Genomic DNA, 23597 nt, shown 5'->3' with positions numbered 1-23597 from the left:
AAAATTGAATTTTAAAAAATGCTTTTCTTTTGTTGTTAAGCACCATTTATTATTTGATATACATTATTTACCTGAATATATTTTTCTTTCTTGCCGAGACCAGCTCTGTCAGGGAGACCCTAACCCAGCGGCACTAGAGGAATTAAAGACACACACACAGAAATATAGAGGTGTGAAGTGGGAAATCAGGGGTCTCACAGCCTTCAGAGCTGAGAGCCCCGAACAGAGATTTACCCACATATTTATTAACAGCAAGCCAGTCATTAGCATTGTTTCTATAGATATTCGATTAACTAAAAGTATCCCTTATGGGAAACGAAGGGATGGGCTGAAATAAAGGGATGGGTTTGGCTAGTTATCTGCAGCAGGAGCATGTCCTTAAGGCACAGCTCGCTGATGCTATTGTTTGTGGTTTAAGAGTGCCTTTAAGCAGTTTTCCGCCCTGGGCGGGCCAGGTGTTCCTTGCCCTCATTCCGGTAAACCCACAACCTTCCAGCGTGGGCATTATGGCCATCAGGAACATGTCACAGTGCTGCAGAGATTTGTTTATGGCCAGTTTTGGGGCCAGTTTATGGCCAGATTTTGGGGGGCCTGTTCCCAACACCTTCTCTTTGACATTTTCATGGTAAAATTATGTAAACTATCTGTAATAGCCTTTTACTTAATTTCCTGGTTTTTGCTTCCCTCTGTAACTGTCATCAAGTTACATAATTTTAAAATTTTATCTTATTAAGATCCAGTGACCTTCTTTTGAGTCGTGTTTCAGCTCAGATGTCAGCTCCTCAAAGAGACCTTTCCTCACCATACTGTCAAAAGTAGCTCCTCTCCCACCTCTCCACTGCCACCCACTCTACCCATTACCCTGATTTATTTCTTTTATAGCACTTATAACGATCAGAAGTGATGTGTTTTTCACATTAGTTTACTTCTATTCCAGCACATAAAACAGTGTTTGGGATATACTTGGAACTTATTATTCATTAAATAAGTCATACAATAGTAGTGTTTCATATTTTTTTTCAGTAGTTTTCTGTTGAGAAATAGAGCAGAAGACTATTTTCAGCAAGGTGTACCCACCTTTTGGAAAAGAAAGGAAGCACAAGGATTTCTTTTTCTGGAAGATCTGAAATCCTTGGCTTAAACCCTATTAGTTCAGGGCAAGTAAGGAACAGTTTTTGAAATCACTGGCTCTGCACTGTAAGTGACACCTTGAGCTACAGGCTTAAGGCTGATATGTTTAGCTTTTTTTAAAAAAATAAAAATATGATATGTATTCTGAAGATAATTGAATAGTGAGTTTTATTGCATCTTATGATTTCCATTCATTTTATATTAAAAGTGATTGCCACTGAGAAATTTCCATCTATTCAAATGGTATTTGTAGTTCTTGCTATGTATGAACAGTTACTTGATTAAAGAGTTTCAGAGTTCAAATAAATAAAAAAAGAAAAAAACAGATACCTACTGTTTTGCATTTCTGAGTCAATCCTAGATTCTGAAATTTAAAAATTTCTGTTACTGGAAATCAGAATGGATGAGTCAATGCTGTAGTCATAAAGTGTTATACACTGTCTTCTCTGCTAATTTAGCTGAGCTTCTGCCATAACTATCAGTTTTAGTGGGATGACGGGGAGATTACTGTCCTAGATTTTCACTGAAGTATTTTTCCTCCTCTTTCTTTTTTATTGCATATTAATTGATGTAAAATTTAATTCTACAACTAAGTATAACTATAGACTTAATGTGCATAATGGAATGTGAGCATGGATTCTGACTCATAAAGATCTGAATTTGAATTATGTCTTGGCTTGTTCATTTGCTATATGACTTTAGGCATGTCATTTAATCACTTTGACCCTTAGTTTCCTTGCCTGTAAAATAGAATTAATACTACCAGTTTTTTGGTGTTCTGATTGATGATTAAATGAAATAATGTATATATTGTAAAGTGCATGGCACAGTGCCTGGCACCTAGTAAAGCATTCGGTAGATAATAACTCACCTAGTATTTATTTAATATGAAGGAATCTCAGTGCACAGATTCTTAAGTTGATATCTCTCATGTCTTTCAAGTATTACTTCCCATTTCTGAGTTTTTAGTATTGTAACATTGGATTTTACCTCTGAAAAATCAGACTACTATTTAAGACTATCACCTGTCCTGATTTCTTTCTTTCTTTCTTTCTTTTTTTTTTGAGGTAGAGTCTAGCTCTGTTGCCCAGGCTGGAGTGCAGTAGCACGATCTTGGTTCACTGCAACCTCTGCCTCCCAGGTTCAAGCGATTCTCCTGCCTCAGCCTGCTGAGGAGCTGGGCTTAAGGCACGCCACCATGCCCGGCTAATTTTTGTATTTTTAGTAGAGACGGGGTTTCACCATGTTGGCCAGGCTGGTCTTGAACTCCTGACCTCAGGTGATCCTCCTGCCTTGGCATCCCAAAGTGTTGAGATTACAGGCGTGAGCCATCGCGCCTGACCCTGATTTGTTTTTTGGGAGTATAGGCTATTTAGCTTTGGCTCTCTGTTATCTGTTCTCCATTTCCCTTTTTCTCTCTTGGGTCCAGTTCTCTTTATCTTTTTTTTTCTTTTTGCCACAATTTGTGAAAACTTCTTAAGCCAATTCACTTTACTAATTTTCTACTCTTAATGAACTTTTTAAAAGTCACATTTATTCAGGTATAATTTACATTTAGTAAAATTTATTCTTTTTATTTGTACAGTTCTATGAATTTTGAGAAATGCATACAGTCATAGTCATACACTATGATTATCCTCCAAAGTTCCCTTTAGCCCCTTTGCAGTCAGTCCCTCCTTCTGACCCCCAGGTAACCACTGATGTGATTTTGCCTCTGTCAGTAGTTTTGTTCCCTTTTATAGCTGTGTAGTACTCTTTTGTATGACTATATTACATACAGTTTGTTTATCTCTTTACCAGTTGATAGACATTTGGCTTATTTCCAGTTTTTAGGTATAAGGAATAAAGCTTCTATAAATACTCCGTACTGTAGAGGTCATTTTTATAGACAGGTGTTTTTATTTCCCTGGGTCAATACCTAAGTGTGAATTGCTTTGTCAGATGATATGTGAGTATTAACTTTATAGGAAACTGCCCAACTTTTTAAAAATGCCGTATCATTTTGCTTTCTTAGCGGCAATGTGTAAGAGTTGTAGTTACTTCATATCCTTACCTACACTTGGTATTGTCAATATGTTAAATTTCAGCCATTCAGTTGGGTATGTAGTGATATGTTATTGGGTTTTAATTTGAATTTCCCTGATGATTAGTGATATTGAGCTTATATGTCTTCTTTGATGAAGGAACTGTTCAAAAACTTTTGCCCATTTTAAGAACTGGGTTCTTTTCTTGGATTGGTTGATAAAGTTCTTTATAAGATATGTGTGTCACAAATATTCCAGTCTGTTGCTTAGATAGAAAGAGTTCCATAAATATTTTTTAAATAGAAAAAGTAGTTTCCAAAAAAATTCCACTTTTGTAATATATAATTTATGTATTTGTGTTTTTTAGTTACTAGGGAAAGTTTGAGAGGTTATGTCCTAGAAATGGAAGTGTATTATGTGGGAGTATTGGAGAACTTTCATTTTATATTTTTATATGACATAACAAAACAGCATGAATTACTTTTACAACTTACAAAGATATTTTACACTTCAGAAAACAAAGGACATCAAAAACAAAATTAAAAAGACAAATTATAAACAAAACATTGTAACACAGATTGAAAGCAATGGGCTACTCTCCATAATACAGTTTCTGTAAATAAAGAAAGGGATATTTGAAAACTAAAACTAGCCAAAGGAAATGAATTAATAGGTAACAGCAGAAGAAATACAAATAGTCAATAAACATAAAGATATTCAGCTTCATTAATAAAGAAGGAAAAATTAAAGTGCCAGTGAGTTACTATGTATTACCTGTAAGACTGGCGAAAGTGAAGAGAACATATACTATCCAATGTGAGAAGGCTAAGGTGGGGGTGTAAATGACCAGACTTTTTTTTCCGCATAACACTTTGATAATGTCTTTTTTTTTGAGACAGGGTCTTGCTCTGTCGCCTGGGCTGGAGTGCAGTGGCGCAATCTTGGCTCACTACAACCTCCACCTCCTGGGTTCAGGCAATTCTCATGCCTCAACGTCCCAAGTAGCTGGGAATTCAGGCATGCACCACCATGCCTGGCTAATATTTGGATTTTTAGTAGAGATAGGGTTTCACCATGTTGGCCAGGCTGGTCTCCAACTCCTGACCTCAAGTGATCCACCCGCCTTGGCCTCCCAAAGTGCTGGAATTACAGGTGTGAGCCACCGCACCCAGCCAGTATATCTTATTCTTATGTAAACTGTAAACTATGATAGCAAGATTTGGAGAAACAAATACTATCAGGCATGGTGGGAGTGTAAATTGGCACTGTCTTGTAGAGGGCAATTTGGCATTCTCTTCCAAATTACAAATGCATATACCCTCAGACCAAGTAATCCACTTTTAGGAGTTCCTCTGACAGATATATCCACATATGTGGAAATGATCAGGAACAAGTTTATTTATTATAGCATTATATGTGATGATGACACGTTTTCTTGAATTTTTTTTCAGCACAAAATAAGAGTCTGGTAATATGTTCTTTTTCCTTTAAAAAAATTCCACAGCTATATTCTTTGTCTTTTATATCTTAGAACAGTACAGACTGTGACCAGTGGCTGAACTCTAGTCCATGGCTTGTTTTTGTACGACACTTGAACTAAGAATGATTTTTACAGTTTTAAAGGGTTGTGAAACAAACCCCAGAATAATGAAGAAGAATATGATACAGAGATCATATATGGCTTGGAAAGCTTCAAATATTTATCTGGTCCTTCACATAAAGTTTGCTGACCCTACTGTAAAAGCTCTTCACAACCGCTTATTATTTTGCTCTTCTTATTTACGCTCTCTGCCTGGTGAGACACAGGCTGAAAAGATTCTTCTTGTATCTCCTTACCTTCTTAACCTCACTGCTTGTGGCCAGTGGAATGTGTCTGTGATCTTAGGAATTTTGAGGGAGCTGGGGCTGAGAGTAATCCTTGTGTGTGTGTTGGGGAGTCTCTCCTCTATGTGATGGATGCTATAGTTTTGTTGTTGTAAACTGTGCAACAGAGTGAGACAGAGTCTCACTCTGTTGCCCAGGCTGGAGTGCAGTGGCGCCATCTCCGCTCACTGCAAGCTCTCCCTCCTGGGTTCACGCTGTTCTCCTGCCTCAGCCACCCGAGGAGCTGGGACTACAGGTGCCCACCACCACACCCAGCTAATTTTTTGTATTTTTAGTAGAGACGGGGTTTCACGGTGTTAGCCAGGATGGTCTTGATCTTCTGACCTCATGATCTGCCCGCCTCGGCCTCCCAAAGTGCTGGGATTACAGGCGTGAGCCACTGCTCCCGGCCTGTATGCTGTATTTTTAGGAAAGATAGTAGGTTTTTGACTATATATCTTGGTTTCATTAACCCTATATTGTCTCTTCCACATTGTTTTTTGTGCCTGCTGCCTAATTTTTGTGATAACTGCTTCCATAAGGGCATCCTTGCTGCTTTGAGAACGAACCACCCATGGACTTCATGGTTTCTGGGTAGTTTCATATGAGGCTGTTGCACTCTTTCTGGGAGGTGCTTTCCTAATCATTCTGATATTTTCCTACTATAAATTTCTGGATAATTTCCAGTTTTCAGTAGTCCTTTCATTTATCCTGATTTAATATTTTTCTAGGTTATTTCTTTTGGCATTTGGAGTAGGGAAGTCTGATGAAGTCCTCAGCTCTTTTTCCTTAGAAGTCTTTTATATTTCCTATTTCCAAATTCTTAAGGATTTCTTATTTATATTCTTTTTTTGCACCCTCTGGAGAATCAACCTTATATTGACAAAATATATTTTTACATTTTTGGGTGACATTTGCAAGTCCTTAATTAATTAATTAATTTATTTATTTTTTGAGACAGAGTCTCGCTCATTCGCCCAAGCTGTAGTGCGGTGGCGTGATCCTGGCTCACTGCAAGCTCCACCTCCCGGATTCATGCCATTCTCCTGCCTTAGCCTCCTGAGTAGCTGGGACTACGGGCGCCTGCCATGACGCCTGGCTAATTTTTTGTATTTTCAGTAGAGACGGGGTTTCACCGTGTTAGTTAGGATGGTCTCGATCGCCTGACCTTGTGATCCGCCCGCCTCGGCCTCCCAAAGTGTTAGGATTACAGGTGTGAGCCACCGCGCCCGGCCCAAGTCCTTAATTTGTAAGGCTTGAGTATTTTGGTTAGCAATAATTAAGACATATACTAAACATATACTAACTTGTGGTGCATTTGAAATAACATTGCATTTGGCTACCAAGATTTTATACCCCTCAAATAATCTTAGCATTGGAAATAAAGTAATAATAATAATTACTTGTTTCAGTTACTGTACTAGGTGTCTTTATGTATATTATTTTTAATCCTCACCCAATTTTATAAAAAGTATTATTTCTCATGTTTTTTTCAGTGGAGGAAACCAGGACTCAGCAAAGTTATATTAACTAGTACGTGAACTCTGTGGGTTCAGGAGCATCTCTCTATAGTGTTGCCATCTAGTCTTGTCTCCTCATTTTCCATGAAATAAGGAGACTGAGGCCAGGCGTGGTGGCTCATGCCTATAATCCCAGCACTTTGGGAGGCCAAGGTGGGCGGAACACGAGGTCAGGAGTTTGAGACCAGCCTGACCAACATGGCGAAACCCCGTCTATACTAAAAATACAAAAAATTAGCCCAGCGTGGTGGCGCGCACCTGTAATCCCAGCTACTTAGGAGGCTGAAGCAGGAGAATTGCTTGAACCCAGGAGGTGGTGGTTGCAGTGAGCTGAGATCGTGCCACTGCACTGCAGCCTGGGTGACAGAGTGAGACTCTGTATCGAAAAAAAAAAAAGAGACTGAGTCTAGTGAAGCCAGTAGACTTGCTCATCATCACGCAGCTAGTTAGCAGCAGAATGAGGACTTGGATCCCTGAACTCCTGACTCACATTCCAGTGCACTTTTCACTACAGCAGGACACCTTGGCTCCTGAGCCCGAAGTGACAGCCCCAAACAGCTGTGTTTATCTGTCTTGCATGTCCCAGCTTGTTTTGCTAGCTGAGCAAAAACTACTTAAAAGGATCCTCAGTCTTCACCTTCCCACTCCCTTCCACTTCTACTCATATACTCCACTTGACCCATGAATAACTTCACAGAAACAATTGTGCAATGTCACTAAGCCTTCCTCTGGTGTCAGAGTTACTCTGTGAGAGAGCATTCACTTCCTCATGACTCCGGTTTACTGGTTAGATTGGCTTTCCCTCTCTTCTCTTTGATAGGAATCTTCGTTGTTTAGGCAGGAATTTGAGGAGCAGATGTTATGCCCCTTGAACAGGCCCTTTAATTCTCCTTAGGACTGTGTCTAACGACTCTTAATCCTGTCCTTTTAACTCTGTGGCTAGCAGATTTAAGAGTGAAGTGAGACAGGAATGATGAGCTTGATGCTGAACATTTCATTTTAATGTTGGCAAAGTAGTCTACAGAGAGTACGTGACAAACAGTGAGACAGAGGGAAAATGTTAAAAGTGTTCCTATATAGCAGAAAAACAATGTGAATATTAGTGTGGGATCACTGAAATTTTGGGTTTCCCGCCAAATGTAGATAGAACAGTTTGGTTGATTAGTTTGCCAGAGAAATGGAGCCATTGACTGTTTCTACTTTGTCTTCTTAAACTTTTATATTTTTTAGATTTTCATTTCCGTTTTAAAATAAAAATAAATCATCAGAAGAAACAAAGTGATCTCTTATTTTTCATGGTTACTGGAGAAAATTACACTTCCCCCAAATGGGAGTAGCATTAACAAGCATATATCCTGTGAACTGATTCATTCCATTCTTTCTTTAGAGACTTTGGTTTAGCGCTCTGAACTTTCTGATTATCAGATCTTATGTGTTTGCTAATATATAAAATAACAAATTAGACATAATGCCCTATAATTTTCTCAGTTTGATTAATTGCCTGAAATTTGATCTATCAGTCAGTGTTTGATTAGAATAGAGAAATCACATGTAATTTGAACAAGGAAAGATCAATACGAAGAATTCCTAGCTATAACAGGGTTTTGGAGCAATGAGGATTGGCTAGTAAAAAGTAAAGAGAACTCTAAGGAATATAAGAATAACAGATAAAAGGAGCATCAACCCCTGGGGTTGAGATACAACATCCAGGGCCTCTGGGATTAAGATCCAGACCCTGTTTGAGGGGGCATGGCTGTGGCTCACTGAATGAAGAGAAGTTGCTGTGGTAGAAATCTGTCTCATCAGAATCACTCTGCTATAATACTGCCTTGTGGAGGTACTGGTGGAAGATACTCGGTGCTGCTGACTGCTGTGCACTTCAGGAGCCTGACAATAGAGCAAACTGCACGGGTTCTGGATCTGGACACTGGAGAAGCTGTGTTGCAGTACAGAAGCCTGCCAAGAGGAGCACACAAGACTCTTGGAAAGAAGAGGAAAATCTCCTCTTACAATGTCGATCTAACATCATGCCAACTAGCAAAGGAAAAATGTTTAAAGGGTCCAAGTTCATTTCTGCAGAGCAGACATGAAAGGTTGAATTCGGAGCTGAGAGACAATAAGTGGACAACTGGCACATTTGGTCAAACTTGTAATTTTATATCTTAGATGGACAAATTAAACACAAGTCCATAAGTGTTTTCCTTACAAGCTTACATTTAAATTTGGGATCCTGGTCAGAATTTTGCTAAGGACTTCATTCTTTCCCAGTGTTTCAGGAAGGATACCATGGGGCCAGAGCCACTTTTCTTTATTGTAAGGTCCTGGGCTGTGGCCCCTTTTGCTTGTCTGGGCTCCTTTCTCATGGGCATCTGTTTTGGGAGCTTCATTTCCTCATCTGCTTTGACACTTTAATCTTGGACATTGTAGTGAAATGCTTCACACTGTCACACATTCTAATCTCAGAGACCACTCCAAATCTTTTTGAATTTTCTTGGCCATTGAAATTAGTACTCTGGAATCAGTACATTAAGAATGGTTTTTTAAAAACTATCAGCTAGAATTTCAACATTTTAGAAGAAATGATCAGTAAAAATTTGGAGAAGCAGTTTCTAGCTAGTAGTAGCTGTGCAGAAAAACAGTTTTATTGATAAGTATCTGATTTGGATTTAGGATCCAGCTAGGATGAAAAATTCAATTGAGGTCTGGCCAGATAGACATAAATTTTATTTTTCCTTTATATTCTGTATCCAAAAGACAAATTGTCATGAGTTATTTTTTTTTTTTTTTTCTGAAGTATCCGTTTGTTTCTCAGCTTTGGAATTAGAGGTGTAGAAAATAAACGGGACTCAACAGTGTAAGATTTTGTTTAAAAAGATGTTCTTATTTATTTATATTAAAAAAATTTCTAAACTTTTTTTTTGCAAGAAACTGTCAGCATTTTCATTTTTGATAGATAAATTTTATTTTTGGGATTTTGATTATTAAGTTGTTTCTGCACCAGAATTCCTTATGGATTTTTGTAATAATCTGTATTTAGTGTGTTTAATTATTTGCTTTCCACTTATATTTATTTTGGGATTTCTTTTTTAAGAGAATGGCACCTGTGACAGCATGCTGTTAATATTACCCTTGTATCGTACTTTACCATGCCATCTCTGAAGAATATTACAGACCATTTTGGAGCATGGTGAATAAGAAATTTTTACCTTAGGAGTTCACTTGAATAGTCATTTTTATATTTGTGACTGCAAGTCACTTTTAGGGGCTGTACTTCCTTAGTACTGGTAGCATTATTATCCAATGGACTTTTATAGCTTTCATTAGGTTTTCTTTTGTTTTTGTTCTTTAAAGAACATTTTACTTAACTTAGTATTTCATTTTTCATCTGTATTATGAGGCAGTAAGAGTCTTCTGTTTTTCCAAAGTTGAGACTGCTTTATATTTATTTCATATTGTCTACAGCTGTAGTGTTCAATACATTAGCCACTAGCCACATGTGGTTATTTAAATAAGATAAAATAAAAATTGGCTGGGCGTGGTGGCTCACGCCTGTAATCCCAGCACTTTGGGAGGCCGAGGCGGGCAGATCATGAGGTCAGGAGATCGAGACCATCCTTACTAAGACGGTGAAACCCCCATCTCTATTAAAAATACAAAAAATTAGCCGGGCGTGGTGGCGGGCGCCTGCAGTCCCAGCTACTCAGGAGGCTGAGGCAGGAGAATGGCGTGAACCTGGGAGGCAGAGTTTGCAGTGAGCCGAGATGGCGCCACTGCACTCCAGCCTGGGGGACAGAGCGAGACTCCATCTCAAAAATAAAAATAAAAATAAAAATAAAATAAAAAATTAAGTTCTTTAGTTGCACTAGCCATATTTCAAATACTTGATGGATACATGTGGCTAGTGGCTAACATAAGGGATAGCACAGATATAAAACATTTCCTCGTCATATAAAGTTCTATTGGATAGTGCTGGTCTGTAGCTTATAGGATGGTATCTTAGTCTGCTTCAGCTGCTAAAACAGAATACCGTAAATTAGGTAGCTTAAACAATAGATATTTTGACCAGGCGTGGTGGCTTATGCCTGTATTCCTAACACTTTGGGAGGCCGAGGCAGGTGGATAACTTGAGCTCAGGAGTTTGAGACTAGCCTGGGCAGCATGGCAAAACCTTGTCTCTCTGAAAATTAGCTGGGCATGGTGGTGCACGCCTGTAGTCTGAGCTACTTGGGAGGCTGAGGTGGGAGAATTGCTTGAACCTGGGAGGCGGAGGTTGCAGTGAGCCATGATCGCACCACTGTACTCCAGCCTGGGTGACAGAATGAGACTCTGTCTCAAAAACAAAAAAAACAAAAAAAAAACAAAACGGATATTTCTCACAGTTCTGGAGACTGGAAGTGCAAGATCAAAGTGTTGGCAAATTACGTTTCTTAAAGAGGGCCTGCTTCCTAGATTGGAAATGGCCATCTTCTCTCAGTATCCTCACATGGTAGGGAGAAAAGCAGCTCTAGTGTCTCTTCTTATAAAGGAAGTAATGCCACCATAGGGGCTCTATTCTCATGACCTCATCTAAACCTAATTCTCTCCTAAAGGCCACGCCTCCCAGTATCCTCACCTTGGGGGTTAGGGCTTTATCATATGAATGTTTTTTTTTTTTTTTTTTGAGACAGAGTCTTGCTCTGTCTGTCACCCAGGCTGGAGTGCAGTGGCACAATCTCGGCTCTCTACAAGCTCCGCCTCCTGGGTTCACGCCATTCTCCTGCGTCAGCCTCCTCAGTAGCTGGGACTAAGGCGCCCGCCACTGCGCCCGGCTAATTTTTTGTATTTTTAGTAGAGACGGGGTTTTACCATGTTAGCCAGGATGATCTCGATCTCCTGACCTCGTGATCCACCCACCTCGGCCTCCCAAAGTGCTGGGATTACAGGCATGAGCCACCACGCCCGGCCTATCATATGAATTTTGAGGGAACACAAACATGCAGTCTGTAGCAGATGGTAATAGGCTGATATATTACACTTGTTGATGTAAATCTGATAGGTTTCTTTCTCTCCAAGGACAGCTTTTTAAATATTTAACAGTATCAATAATTTTTCAGGTTCTGTGAGAATTTTATAATTTATAATTTGCAGACTTAATGTATAATCTATTTTGTCCTAACAATTACAAATGTATTTTTTATTTCAGATTATATATATTCCTACCAGATGGAGATAATTACAGCTTTAAAAATTTTTATTTTTTCATTTTATTTCACATATTGACATTAAATTTTTATTGACACATAATAATTGTACATATGTATGGGGTACAATGTGATGTTTTAATACATGTGTAATGATCAAATCAGGGTAATTTGCATAATGATTTTTCTGTAGGGAGAAAATTCAAAATCTACTCTTCTGGCTATTTTCAAATATATAATATGTTATTGTTAACTATACTCATCCTACTATGCAATAGGACACCAGAACTTATTCCTGGGTTCTACATCTGTTAAGCCAACCAAGGATTGGAAATATTGGGAAAAAAAATTCCGTCTGTACTGAACATGTACAGACTTTTTTCTTGTCCTTATTCCTTACACAATATAGTACAATAACTATTTGCATGACATTTACATCGCATATTATGAGTGATCTAGAGTTGATATGAAGTATATGGGAGGATGTGCAAAGGTGATGTGCAAATACTATGTCATTTTATATCAGGGACTTGAGTATCCTTTGTTATCCTCAGGAGATCCTGAAACTAGTCCCCCATGGATACTGAGGGCTGACTGTATAGTCCTATCCTCACGGCACTTTCATTCTAATGAGGGAAGACTGACTATAAACAAAATATATGTAATAGGTGGTGGTAAGTACCGTGGAGAAGTAACAAATGGGGCAAAGTGAGTTATACAGCTCCATTCTTAGAAACCTTGGAGTACTTTTCTTAGTTTATACGCGTGGTGGTTTCCTTTTGTCTCCTTTATTACATGGGACTCTGACATGTGCCCATAGCTAGGGTGGAAGTAGGATCTACCCGATAGTAGGGTGGCAGTAGGATCTACCCGAAAAGCGTCCTGCTGATACAGGACCAAAGCATCCTGTTGTTCTCGAGCCTATAAAAAGAGCTAATGGTCTTGCTTCTCTTAACTGTGGCCTCCTACACTGTGTTTTGGATGATTGGTGATGTCTTGGATATTCTGTTTCTTTGGAACTTTGAATATACAACACTTTACTAGGGAATTAGCAACGGAAGCAGAGCAAAGATGTACAGAGGAAACAATGCATAACTCTGATGGAATTGAAGTCATGAGGCAGCAGAGAGCTTAAATTACAGCTTTAAAAATTTTTTATTTTTTAGAGGGAATTTAATTGGGAGTAACAGCAGTAATAGTTAACGGAGCCAGAATGCTTGAGTCATATAATTGCAAAGCAGAGTTGGGAGCAACAGATGCTAAAGACTAGTTGCTGTAGTTCCTCTTTGGGTCGTAGGAGCAGTTGTCATATTACTATATAGCTACTGAATGAAGAAGAGTTCTTAGTGAGGCCTGGGTGAACAGCTCTTCTTAGTATTCTGTGTGACCCCATTTGACCTTTTAACAAATCCCTAAGTAAACAAATAGCCCCTAAGGTAAACTAAGTTTTTCTCTGCTATTTTTTTGCTTGAGAGAGCTATAACTGTAATAGACTTATATTTCTGAACATTTTAGTGCTTGCCAATATTTGGTAATATTTACGTTTCCTATATTTGTAATGAACATTCTTCTTCCGTTACATTTTTTGTTAAATTATTGTTTCATGCATAAAAGTTGACCTTTCATTGTATAAAATTGATTCAGATTAATTTATACACATTGACAATGAGTAAATAGAATTTTTCAGCTTATTAAAAGCTGAAGGATGCCCATGTAAGCAACAAAAAAAAAGAAAAAACCAACAAAAATAAACCCAAACCCCTCAAACAATTTCGAACACAAAACATTCTTCTCATGCCGGCATCCCTGCTTGCAGGTGTGAAGGGGGCAGGAATCAGCAAGGTGTCCTGGGATGAGTCCCCAGAGTGGGAAGAGGTGGCAGGAAGGGGATCTGAGGAGGAGAACAGGGGTCCTGGTGGTCTGTGCTTCTTCCCAGACACGGGAGCTGTAGAGGAGACCTCTGCAGCAGATGCTAGGGGGGCCACTAGGCCCAGGCAGTCTTGGGACTTGGGTCTGTCCTGCTGTGCATCCATAGTGGGTGCTTTAGAAAGGGGAGGCCCACCCGAAGCCCCTGTTGCAAGTGAGGACAAAGTGTGGGAAGGCCGTGAGGGTCTGCAGTCCGAGATGGCCTTGTCCTCAACGTGCAGTGCACTGTTGATGCGGGGCCTAGAGGCCTGGGATCTGGGGGAGCCACCCCTGGGGACGAGTGTCTGCCCTGGTGCTGTATCTGCCTTTTGACAGTGGGTGTGACCCGAAGAGACAGCCTGAGGTCCGTCCTCACTCACTGTGTTTGAGGAACTGAGGGCCAGCTGGCAGTGGGATGAGGCTGGCCCCCTCTTCCGCTTTAGTTCCTGGAGGCCTTCCGTAGAGCTGTGGGAGCTGGAGCTGGCATTTCCTTGGAGGCACGATCTGGTCCGGGAGGTCTGGGATCTCTGGTTATATCTCACTTCTGACCTCTGGGCACGTGCTGCAGCTGTGGCTGAGGCCAAGAAATGTGAGGGGCCTCCGTCCACTGCATTGAGTAGTGACCCCGACGTGGGGTTCAATGTGGAGGGGGGAGGGGCTGCTGCTGCAGCTGCAGGAGCCGAGGTGCCCGGCCTTGTTCTTCTCATGCCTGCATCCCTGCTTGCAGCTGTGAAGGGGGCAGGAATCATCGAGGTGACCTGGGCTGAGTCCCGGGAGTGGGAAGAGGTGGCAGGAAGGGGATCTGAGGAGGAGAACAGGGGTCCTGGTGGTCTGTGCTTCTTCCCAGACACGGGAGCTGTAGAGGAGGCCTCTGCAGCAGATGCTGGGGGGGCCACTAGGCCCAGGCAGTCTTGGGACTTGGGTCTGTCCTGCTGTGCATCCATAGTGGGTGCTTTAGAAAGGGGAGGCCCACCCGAAGCCCCTGTTGCAAGTGAGGACCAAGTGTGGGAAGGCCGTGAGGGTCTGCAGTCCGAGATGGCCTTGTCCTCAACGTGCAGTGCACTGTTGATGCGGGGCCTAGAGGCCTGGGATCTGGGGGAGCCACCCCTGGGGGCGAGTGTCTGCCCTGGTGCTGTATCTGCCTTTTGACAGCGGGTGTGACCCGAAGAGACAGCCTGAGGTCCGTCCTCACTCACTGTGTTTGAGGAACTGAGGGCCAGCTGGCAGTGGGATGAGGCTGGCCCCCTCTTCCGCTTTAGTTCCTGGAGGCCTTCCGTAGAGCTGTGGGAGCTGGAGCTGGCATTTCCTTGGAGGCACGATCTGGTCCGGGAGGTCTGGGATCTCTGGTTATATCTCACTTCTGACCTCTGGGCACGTGCTGCAGCTGTGGCTGAGGCCAAGAAATGTGAGGGGCCTCCATCCACTGCATTGAGTAGTGACCCCGACGTGGGGTTCAATGTGGAGGGGGGAGGGGCTGCTGCTGCAGCTGCAGGAGCCGAGGTGCCAGGCCTTGTTCTTCTCATGCCGGCATCCCTGCTTGCAGCTGTGAAGGGGGCAGGAATCATCGAGGTGACCTGGGCTGAGTCCCGGGAGTGGGAAGAGGTGGCAGGAAGGGGATCTGAGGAGGAGAACAGGGGTCCTGGTGGTCTGTGCTTCTTCCCAGACACGGGAGCTGTAGAGGAGACCTCTGCAGCAGATGCTAGGGGGGCCACTAGGCCCAGGCAGTCTTGGGACTTGGGTCTGTCCTGCTGTGCATCCATAGTGGGTGCTTTAGAAAGGGGAGGCCCACCCGAAGCCCCTGTTGCAAGTGAGGACAAAGTGTGGGAAGGCCGTGAGGGTCTGCAGTCCGAGATGGCCTTGTCCTCAACGTGCAGTGCACAGTTGATGCGCTGGAATGCCTCCTCTTTTTCCAGGTGCAGGTCTTCAGCCGTGACCCTGTACCCCAGCTCTAAGGGAGGTGTCAGCGTCAAAGGCTCCCCTTGCCTGCGTGGCAGCAGGGGAATCTTGCGTCTACAGGGCCTAGAGGCCTGGGATCTGGGGGAGCCACCCCTTGGGGCGAGTGTCTGCTCTGGTGCTGTATCTGCTGCCTTTTCACACCGTGTGTGACCCGAAGAGACAGCCTGAGGCCTGTCCTCACTCACTGTCTTTGAGTAACTGAGGGTCAGCTGGCAGCGGGATGAGGCTGGCCCCCTCCTCTGCTTTAGCCCCGGCAAGCCTCCCGTGGAGCTGTAGTAGCTGGAGATGGCATTTCGTTTGGTGCTCGAGCTCTTCCAGGATGTCTGAGATGTCTGGTTATATCTGATTTCTGAGCTCTGGGCATGGAGGTCTGTCTGCAGAGGCCCGGGCCTGGGCACAAAGGGAGAGAGGCCTCCATTGTCCCGCAGGGGCCAAAATGCAGACCGTGCATCCCCGGTGACCTCGGGGACCGTTGTGTGATCATCAGGATTTTCTTGGACTCTGGGGTCCTTGTCCTGCCCAGGCATCCCTGCCCTGCTCTCCTTGAGGGCCCTCAACACTATCTTCCCTGAACACAAGTCTGGGGACAGCCGGGTGTTGTGGAACCCAAAGGGGTGACTACCTGCTCCTGGGCCCCACAGAGTCCTTGTGCTCAGTGTAGTGGCTGAACTGGGGGATGCCCTGGAACTCGGAGCACACAGCACTGGCTTACTGTGGTACCTGTGCAGTGAAATTGAAGACAGAATCACCAGGATGGAACACAGGTCTTGCAGGATCACGGAAAACCTTCTTAGAGTTGTCTTGACAGCACTGATGTCGAGTGTCCGGGTGTTTGTAGGATGGCCTGCCACTCAGTCCAGGGGCAGGAGCAACGGGGAGATCCCACAAGCAAAGTGAACTAGGGGATGGGCCGAAGGGGCTCCAGGCAACTGAGCCCTACTCGCAGGTCCTCGGCCTTGGCCCAAACAGGAATGAGGGGCACAGAGTGCCTGGGTAACCGCTCCTGGGAGCAGTGGGGAACTGTCGGATACTTGAACTCTCAAGAGCTGGGCTCTGAGCGTCCTCGTCCAGCTGCCAACTTGGCCAAAGGCTAAGCCAGCAGATTGTTCTGTTGCCGGGCAACGCACCTCCTAAACCTGAGGGAGTGGGCACGTGAGCACATAATGGCACCAGTGACAGAGCGACCATAATGGATTAATAAGCGCAGCCAGGTACCCGCGCAAGGCACTTGCTGGCAATGGCAGGAGGCGGACATGGGGGGTCGTGCAATAGGTACTGGAGGGAGAGACGTGGGCACAAAGGTCGCGGGAGGAACAGGTGCCCACAATGGCTGCAGATCTGCCCATGGATCACTGAAGATTCCTGCTCTCCTGCTGAGGTGGAGACTGCAGTGAGCTGAGATGGCACCATTGCACTCCAGCCTGGGCAACGAGTGCAAAACTCAAGTCTCCAGATAAAAGAAAGAAAAAGAAAAAAAAGAGGCCGGGTGTGGTGGCTTATGCCTATAATCCTAGCACTTTGGGAGGTTGGGGTGGACGGATTACGAGATCAGGAGTTGGAGGCCAGCCTGGCCAACATAGTGAAACCCCGTCTCTAGTAAAAATACAAAATTTAGTCAGACATGGTGGGCAGGAGAGAGCATGTGCAGGGGAACATCCATTTATAAAACCATCAGACCTCATGAGACTTATTCACTACCATGAGAACAGCATGGGGGAAACTGCCTCCATGATTCAGTTATCTCCACCTGGCCCCACCCTTGACACATGGGAATTGTTACAATTCAAGATGAGATTTGGGTGGGGACAGAGCCAAACCATATAATTCTTCCCCGGCCCCTCCCAAATCTCATGTCCTCATATTTCAAAAGCAATCATGCCTTCCCCTAAGTCCCCCAAACTCTTATTTCAGCATTAACTCAAAATTCCATAGTCCAAAGTCTCATCTGAGACAAGGCAAGTCCCTTCCACCTATGAGCCTGTAAAATCAAAAGCAAGTTAGTTATTTTCTAGATACACAGGGAATCAGGCATTGGGTAAATACACTCGTTTCAAATGGGAGAAATTGGCCAAAGCGAAAGAGCTACAGGCCCCATGCAAGTCCAAAACCCAGCAGGCAAATCTTAAAGCTCCAAAATGACCTCTGACTCCATGTGTCACATCTAGGTGATGCAAGAAGTGGGTTCCCAGGGTCTTGGGCAGCCCCGCCCCTGTGGCTTTGCAGGGTACAGCCCCCCTTCTGGCTGCATTGAGTGTCTGCAGCTTTTCCAGGCACACAGTGCAAGCTGTCAGTGGATCTACCATTCTGGGGTCTGGAGGATGGTGGCCCTTTTCTCACAGCTCTGCTTGGCAGTACCCCAGTGGGAACTCTGTGTGGGGGCTCCAACCCCATATTTCCCTTTGACACTGCCCTAGCAGAGGTTATCCATGAGGGCCCCCCCCTCCCCCCCACAGCAAACTTTTGCCTGGATTTCCAGGCATTTTCATACATCTTCTGAAATCTAGGCAGAGGTTCATGAACGTTAATTCTTGACTTCGGTGCATCTGCAGGCTTAACACCACCTAGAACCTGAAAGGCTTGGAACTTGCACCCTCTGAAGCCATGGCCTGAGGTGTACCTTGGCCCCTTTTACCTATGGCAGGAGCAGCTGGGATTCAGGGCACCAAGTTCCTAGGCTGCACACAGCAGGGGGTTCTGGACCCACAAAACCATTTTTCCTTCTAAGCCTCCTGGCCTGTGATGGGAGGGTCTGCTGTGAGGGTCTCTAACATGCCCTGGAGACATTTGCCCCATTGTCTTGGTGATTAACATTTGGCTCCTCATTACTTATGCAAATTTCTACAACCCAGTCTCCTGAGAAAATAGATTTTTCTTTTCTGTTGCATCATCAGGCTACAAATTTTCTGAACTTTTATGCTCTGCTTCTTCTCGAATGCTTTGCTGCTTAGAAATTTCTTCTGTCAGATACCTTAAATCATCTCTCTCAAGTTCAAAGTTCCACAGATCTCTAGGGAACTCTAGAAAAAAATTCTTATTTTCACTCTTTCCCGCCTATCTTATGCCCGTTTCTAATACAGGTGCACAATGCCTGCAGTGTCTTTGCATAGTAAGAGTGACTTTACTCCATTTCCCAACAAATTCCTCATCTCCCTCTGAGACCACGTCCGCCTGGACCTTATTGTCCATATCACTATTAACATTTTGGTCAAAGCCATTCAACAAGTCTCTAGGAAGTTCCAAACTTTCCCACATTTTCCTATCCTCTTCTGAGCCTTCCAACCTGTTCCAGCCTCTCCCTGTTACCCATTTCCAAAGTTGCTTCCACATTTTCGGGTATCTTTACAGCAGCACCCCACTCTACTGGTATCAACTTACTGTATTAGTCTGTTCTCACACTGCAAATAAAGACATACCTGAGACTGGGTAATTTATAAAGGAAAGAGGTTGAATTGACTCACAGTTCTGCATGGCTGGGGAGGCCTCACAATCATGGTGGAAGGCAAGGAGGTGCAAAAGCATGTCTCACATAGTGGCAGGCAGGAGAGAGCATGTGCAGGGGAGCTCCCATTTATAAAACCATCAGATCTCATGAGACTTAGTCACTACCACGAGAACAGTATGGGGGGAACCATCCCCATGATTCAGTTATCTGCACCTGGCCCCACCCTTGACACGTGGGAATTATTACAATGCAAGGTGAGATTTGGGTGGGGACCCATCCAAACTATGTCAGTATGTTTTGACTTCTTGCTTGATTGCTAGGTTGCATAGAGGACAAACATGGAAATTAATGAAGTACCTTAATATCTGGCTTCAGATCTTAGACAGGATCAGAGGGCCAGCTCAAATTTGCAAGGAGGGGAGGTAGATCCCACCATTTTATGGGTGAATGGCAAAATCAAACAGAAATCATGTGGGATGGGAGAAACTGATGCAGGCATCTTTGGAAACATTCTACTTAGCTAATTTTATGCTAGGCTTTAGGTCAAGAAGGAGAGAGAGAGCTGACATGCTGTGATACACACTTATAGTCCCAGCGACTTGGAAAGCTGAGGCAGGAGGATTGCTTGATCCCAGGAGTTTGAGGTAGTGTGCGATGATCGTTCTTGTGAATAGCCACTAGCCACTGAACTCCAGCTTGGGCAACATTGAGACACCCTATCTCTTAATTTAAAAAAAAAAAAAAAAAGGAGGAAAGAAAGTGGTCTCAGTTTTTAATGTAAATATTTTTAATGGGATAATGATATTTTAAGATTAATGTATATTGTATATCAGTTAACTATAGGTCAATAATTATATAAAACTTAAGGTACGAAAAACATTTATTTTTGCTAACATATCTGTGAGTTGACTGTTCTTGGCTTGGTGAGGCTGCAAGCTGCAGATAGAGTCTAGGTATGTTTTCTGTGTGTTTGTTCCCCCTTGGATCAGTGGACTACCTGAGAATGTGTTTTTGTCACAGTGATAGAATCACAAGGAAACTCCAGTTCTGGAAGTACATTTTAAGCCATTGCTTCTATCATGTCCACTAACATTCAGTCAGCCAAAGCACATACCTTGTCCATGGCTAACATTGATAGTATAGATAAATATACCTGATCTCTAGCAGGAGGAACTGCATTGTCTTGGGGAAAGGTTTTAGATATAGGGAGGGGTGATGAGTTGGGAACAATAATGTAGTCTGCCACAAACATATTAAAGTGTAACTGGATATGGTTGCTGCAGAATTTTGAACCTTTGTTTTAATTGTGATTTTTACTCTTTTCCCCCTATCTAGTGCCCTTTTGTAATACAGTAATTCTCATGATTTTTGTCTGAATTGAAATCTTCTGAGATTAGATTGTCTACGAAAATACAGTCGATCCTCCTTGTTTTCAGCTTTTGTATTTGTGAACTCACCTACTATTTTTTGTAACCCCCAAATCAGTACTCACAGCACTTTCATAGTCATGTGTTTGCGCAGAGTGTCAAAGAATTTGAGTTTGAACAGGGTGATATTCTGCCTTCTTTTTCAGCTGTCATACAATAGTCAGGTATCCTTTTTGTGGTCTATTTAATGCCATGCTTTTCCTGTTTTTGTACTGTTTGTTGGTTGTTTTGCCATTTAAATTAACCCCCAAGCATAGTGCTGAAGTGCTGCTTAGCATTCACAAGTCCAAGAAGTCTGTGATGTGTCTTACAGAGAAAATACATGCATTAAATAAACTCCATTCAGGCGTGAGTGCTGTAGTGCCATTGGCTGTGAGTTCAATGTTAATGAATGAACAATGTATATTATTTATTTATTCTTCATTTAATTAATTATTATTATTATTTTTTGAGATAGAGTCTCACTCTGTTGCTCAGGCTGGAGTGCAGTGGTGCAGTCTTGGCTCACTGCAACCTCTGCCTCCTGGGTTCAAGCGATTCCCCTGCCTTAGCCTCCCAAGTAGCTAAGACTACAGGCATGCGCCACCATGCCTGGCTAATTTTTTTTTTTTTTTTTTGTAGTTTTAGTAGAGACGGGGTTTCACCACGTTGGCCAGGCTGGTCTCGAACTCCCGACCTCAAATGATCTGCCCGCCTTGGCTTCCCAAAGTGCTGGGATTACAGGCGTTAGCCACTGTGCCTGGCCAACAATATATATTAAATAAGCACACATACAACAAAAGTAGGTGTTGGTAAGCTTACAAAAGTGTGACCAGTAGCTTGCTGAAACCTAACTTTTTATTTGTTCATGGAACTTTCTAGACCGTAACTACACTGAATAATGAGAATGTGCTGTAATCTTTTTAGGTGCTGTAGATGAGCCATTGGATTAAATTATTACAGTATGTTTCAGACTGCTCTATGTTGAACCCTAGTGAAATGCCTCTCAAACCTTCATAAGGATCACAATCTCATGTCCTTTTTTTTGTTATTAAATGCCCAGTATGTGTTAGCGATTTAAACAAAATTCAAATTTTTTTTTTTTTTTTTTGAGACAGAGTCTCGCTCTTGTCACCTAAGCTGGAGAGTGCAGTGGCATGATCTCGGCTCACTACAACCTCTGCCTCCCGGGTTCAAGCGATTCTCCTGCCTCAGCATCCTGAGTAGCTGGGATTACAGGCACCCGCCACCACGCTGGGCTAATTTTTGTATTTTTAGTAGAGACGGGGTTTCGCCAGGTTGTCCAGGCTGGTCTGGAACTCCTGACCTCATGCGATCTGCCTGCCTTGGCCTCCTGAAGTGCTGGGATTATAGGCGTGAGCCACCATGCCCGGCGTTGACTTTTTAATAATAACCATTCTGACTGGTGTGAGATGGTATGCCATTGTGGTTTTGATTTGCATTTCTCTAATGATCAGTGATATTGAGCTTTTTTTCATATGCTTGTTGGCCGCATGTGTGTCTTCTTTTGAAGTGTCTGTTTATGTCCTTTGCCCACTTTCTAATGAGATTTTTTTTTTCTTGTAAATTTGTTTAAGTTCCTTATCAGTGTTGGACATTAGATCTTTGTCACATGCATTGTTGCAAAAATTTTCTCCCATTCTGTAGGTTGTCTGTTCACTCTGTTGATAGTTTCTTTTGCTGTGCAGAAGCTTCAGGAAGAAAGGAATCCGATTGGTTCTGTGTCTGTCTCTTTTGGTATTCTCAGAATTATGTAGTCATTCATATAGAAAGATGATTAGGAAAATAGGACAAGAATAGCAGAAATCTACATAAAAATGTAGGAAATTAAAATTAGTTACCAGCATACAAAAAACTTCTATATGTTATAATTACATACTATAACTCACCCCTCCTTGCCAAATATTCTCTCTCTTTTGACTTCAAAATCATGGCTTGTATGTACTTTCTCTATTTCCCAGATGCAAATATAATTAATTGACTTTATTTATCTAGGAAATGTTACTGATATCTTAATTGTAGTCATTGGCTTGAGTGACGGGTTTTGGTAATTCAACTACTATTACTTGAAAGTAGTAGATTTCATAGGATACTGTTATAAAATCTTTTTAACCTCTTTTCTGATTTCAGGAGTAATTAGTAATTGTGGTTTACTGGAAAATTCAATGAATAGGGTGTTAAAGGAAGCAATTCATTAATAATATATCTAATCTATTGGGAGACTGAGGCGGGTGGATCACCTGAGTTCAGGAGTTGGAGACCAGCCTGGCCAACATGGCAAAGCTCTGTCTTTACTAAAAATACAAAAATTCGCCGGACATGGTGGTGCATTCCTGTATTCCCAGGTACTCGGAAGGCTGAGGCAGGAGAATCACCTGAACTCCAGAGGTGGAGGTTGCAGTGAGTCAGGATCGCAGCACTACACTCCGGCCTGGGTGACAGAGTGAGACTCCATCTCAAAAAAATAAATAAATAAAAATAAAAATTAAAATTAAAATTAAAAATTAAATTAAAAAAAAGCGGGCCGGGCGCATTGGTTCAGGGCCGGGCACGGTGGCTCAAGCCTGTAATCCCAGCACTTTGGGAGGCCGAGGCAGGCGGATCACGAGGTCAGGAGATCAAGACCATCCTGGCCAATGTGGTGAAACCCCGTCTCTACTAACAATACAAAAATTAGCTGGATGTGGTGGCAGGTGCCTGTAATCCCAGCTATTCCAGAGGCTGAGGCAGGAGAATCACTTGAACCTGGGAGGCAGAGGTTTCAGTGAGTCCAGATCATGCCACTGCACTCCAGCCTGGGCGACAGAGCGAGATTCTATCTCCAAAAAAAAAAAAAAAAAAAAAAAAAAAAAGCAGCAGAAGCAAATGAGAGTGCCTGGGAGTGGTCATTGTGGGGCCTTCCCGTTTGTGTGACCCAGGTCATGTCCCTCCCTAAGCCCTGGTCTCTCTTGCCTCCTGCAGGGCTGGTGAATTACCAGATCTCCGTCAAGTGCAGCAACCAGTTCAAGTTGGAAGTGTGTCTTTTGAATGCAGAAAACAAAGTCGTGGACAACCAGGCTGGGACCCAGGGCCAGCTGAAGGTGCTGGGTGCCAACCTCTGGTGGCCGTACCTGATGCACGAACACCCCGCCTACCTGTACTCGTGGGAG

General features: G+C 43.0%; 2 protein-coding genes across 2 annotated transcripts in view; one reads left to right on the top strand and one right to left on the bottom strand.

Annotated features, from left to right (window-relative positions):
* The window catches only part of LOC112438747 (putative POM121-like protein 1-like), a 33065-nt gene extending 9650 nt beyond the window's left edge, over nucleotides 1-23415 (bottom strand). The window contains exon 1 of the mRNA XM_024927421.4: nucleotides 1-23415. This exon is cut by the window's left edge and continues 9650 nt beyond it. Within this exon, the coding sequence (XP_024783189.3) occupies nucleotides 13410-16106 (2697 nt within the window). The 5' untranslated portion in view covers nucleotides 16107-23415 and the 3' untranslated portion in view covers nucleotides 1-13409.
* LOC117980327 (uncharacterized) overlaps nucleotides 1-23597 on the top strand; it is a 77444-nt gene that overhangs the window by 48159 nt on the left and 5688 nt on the right. Inside the window, exon 4 of the mRNA XM_055112493.2 lies at nucleotides 23410-23597. Within this exon, the coding sequence (XP_054968468.1) occupies nucleotides 23410-23597 (188 nt within the window). The remainder of the gene's footprint in view (nucleotides 1-23409) is intronic.

The sequence above is a fragment of the Pan paniscus genome, chromosome 4 (assembly GCF_029289425.2).
Source record: "Pan paniscus chromosome 4, NHGRI_mPanPan1-v2.0_pri, whole genome shotgun sequence".
Lineage (NCBI taxonomy): Eukaryota > Metazoa > Chordata > Mammalia > Primates > Hominidae > Pan > Pan paniscus.
Note: the sequence above shows the minus strand (reverse complement) of the source record. Positions and strands in the feature narration are given on the sequence as shown.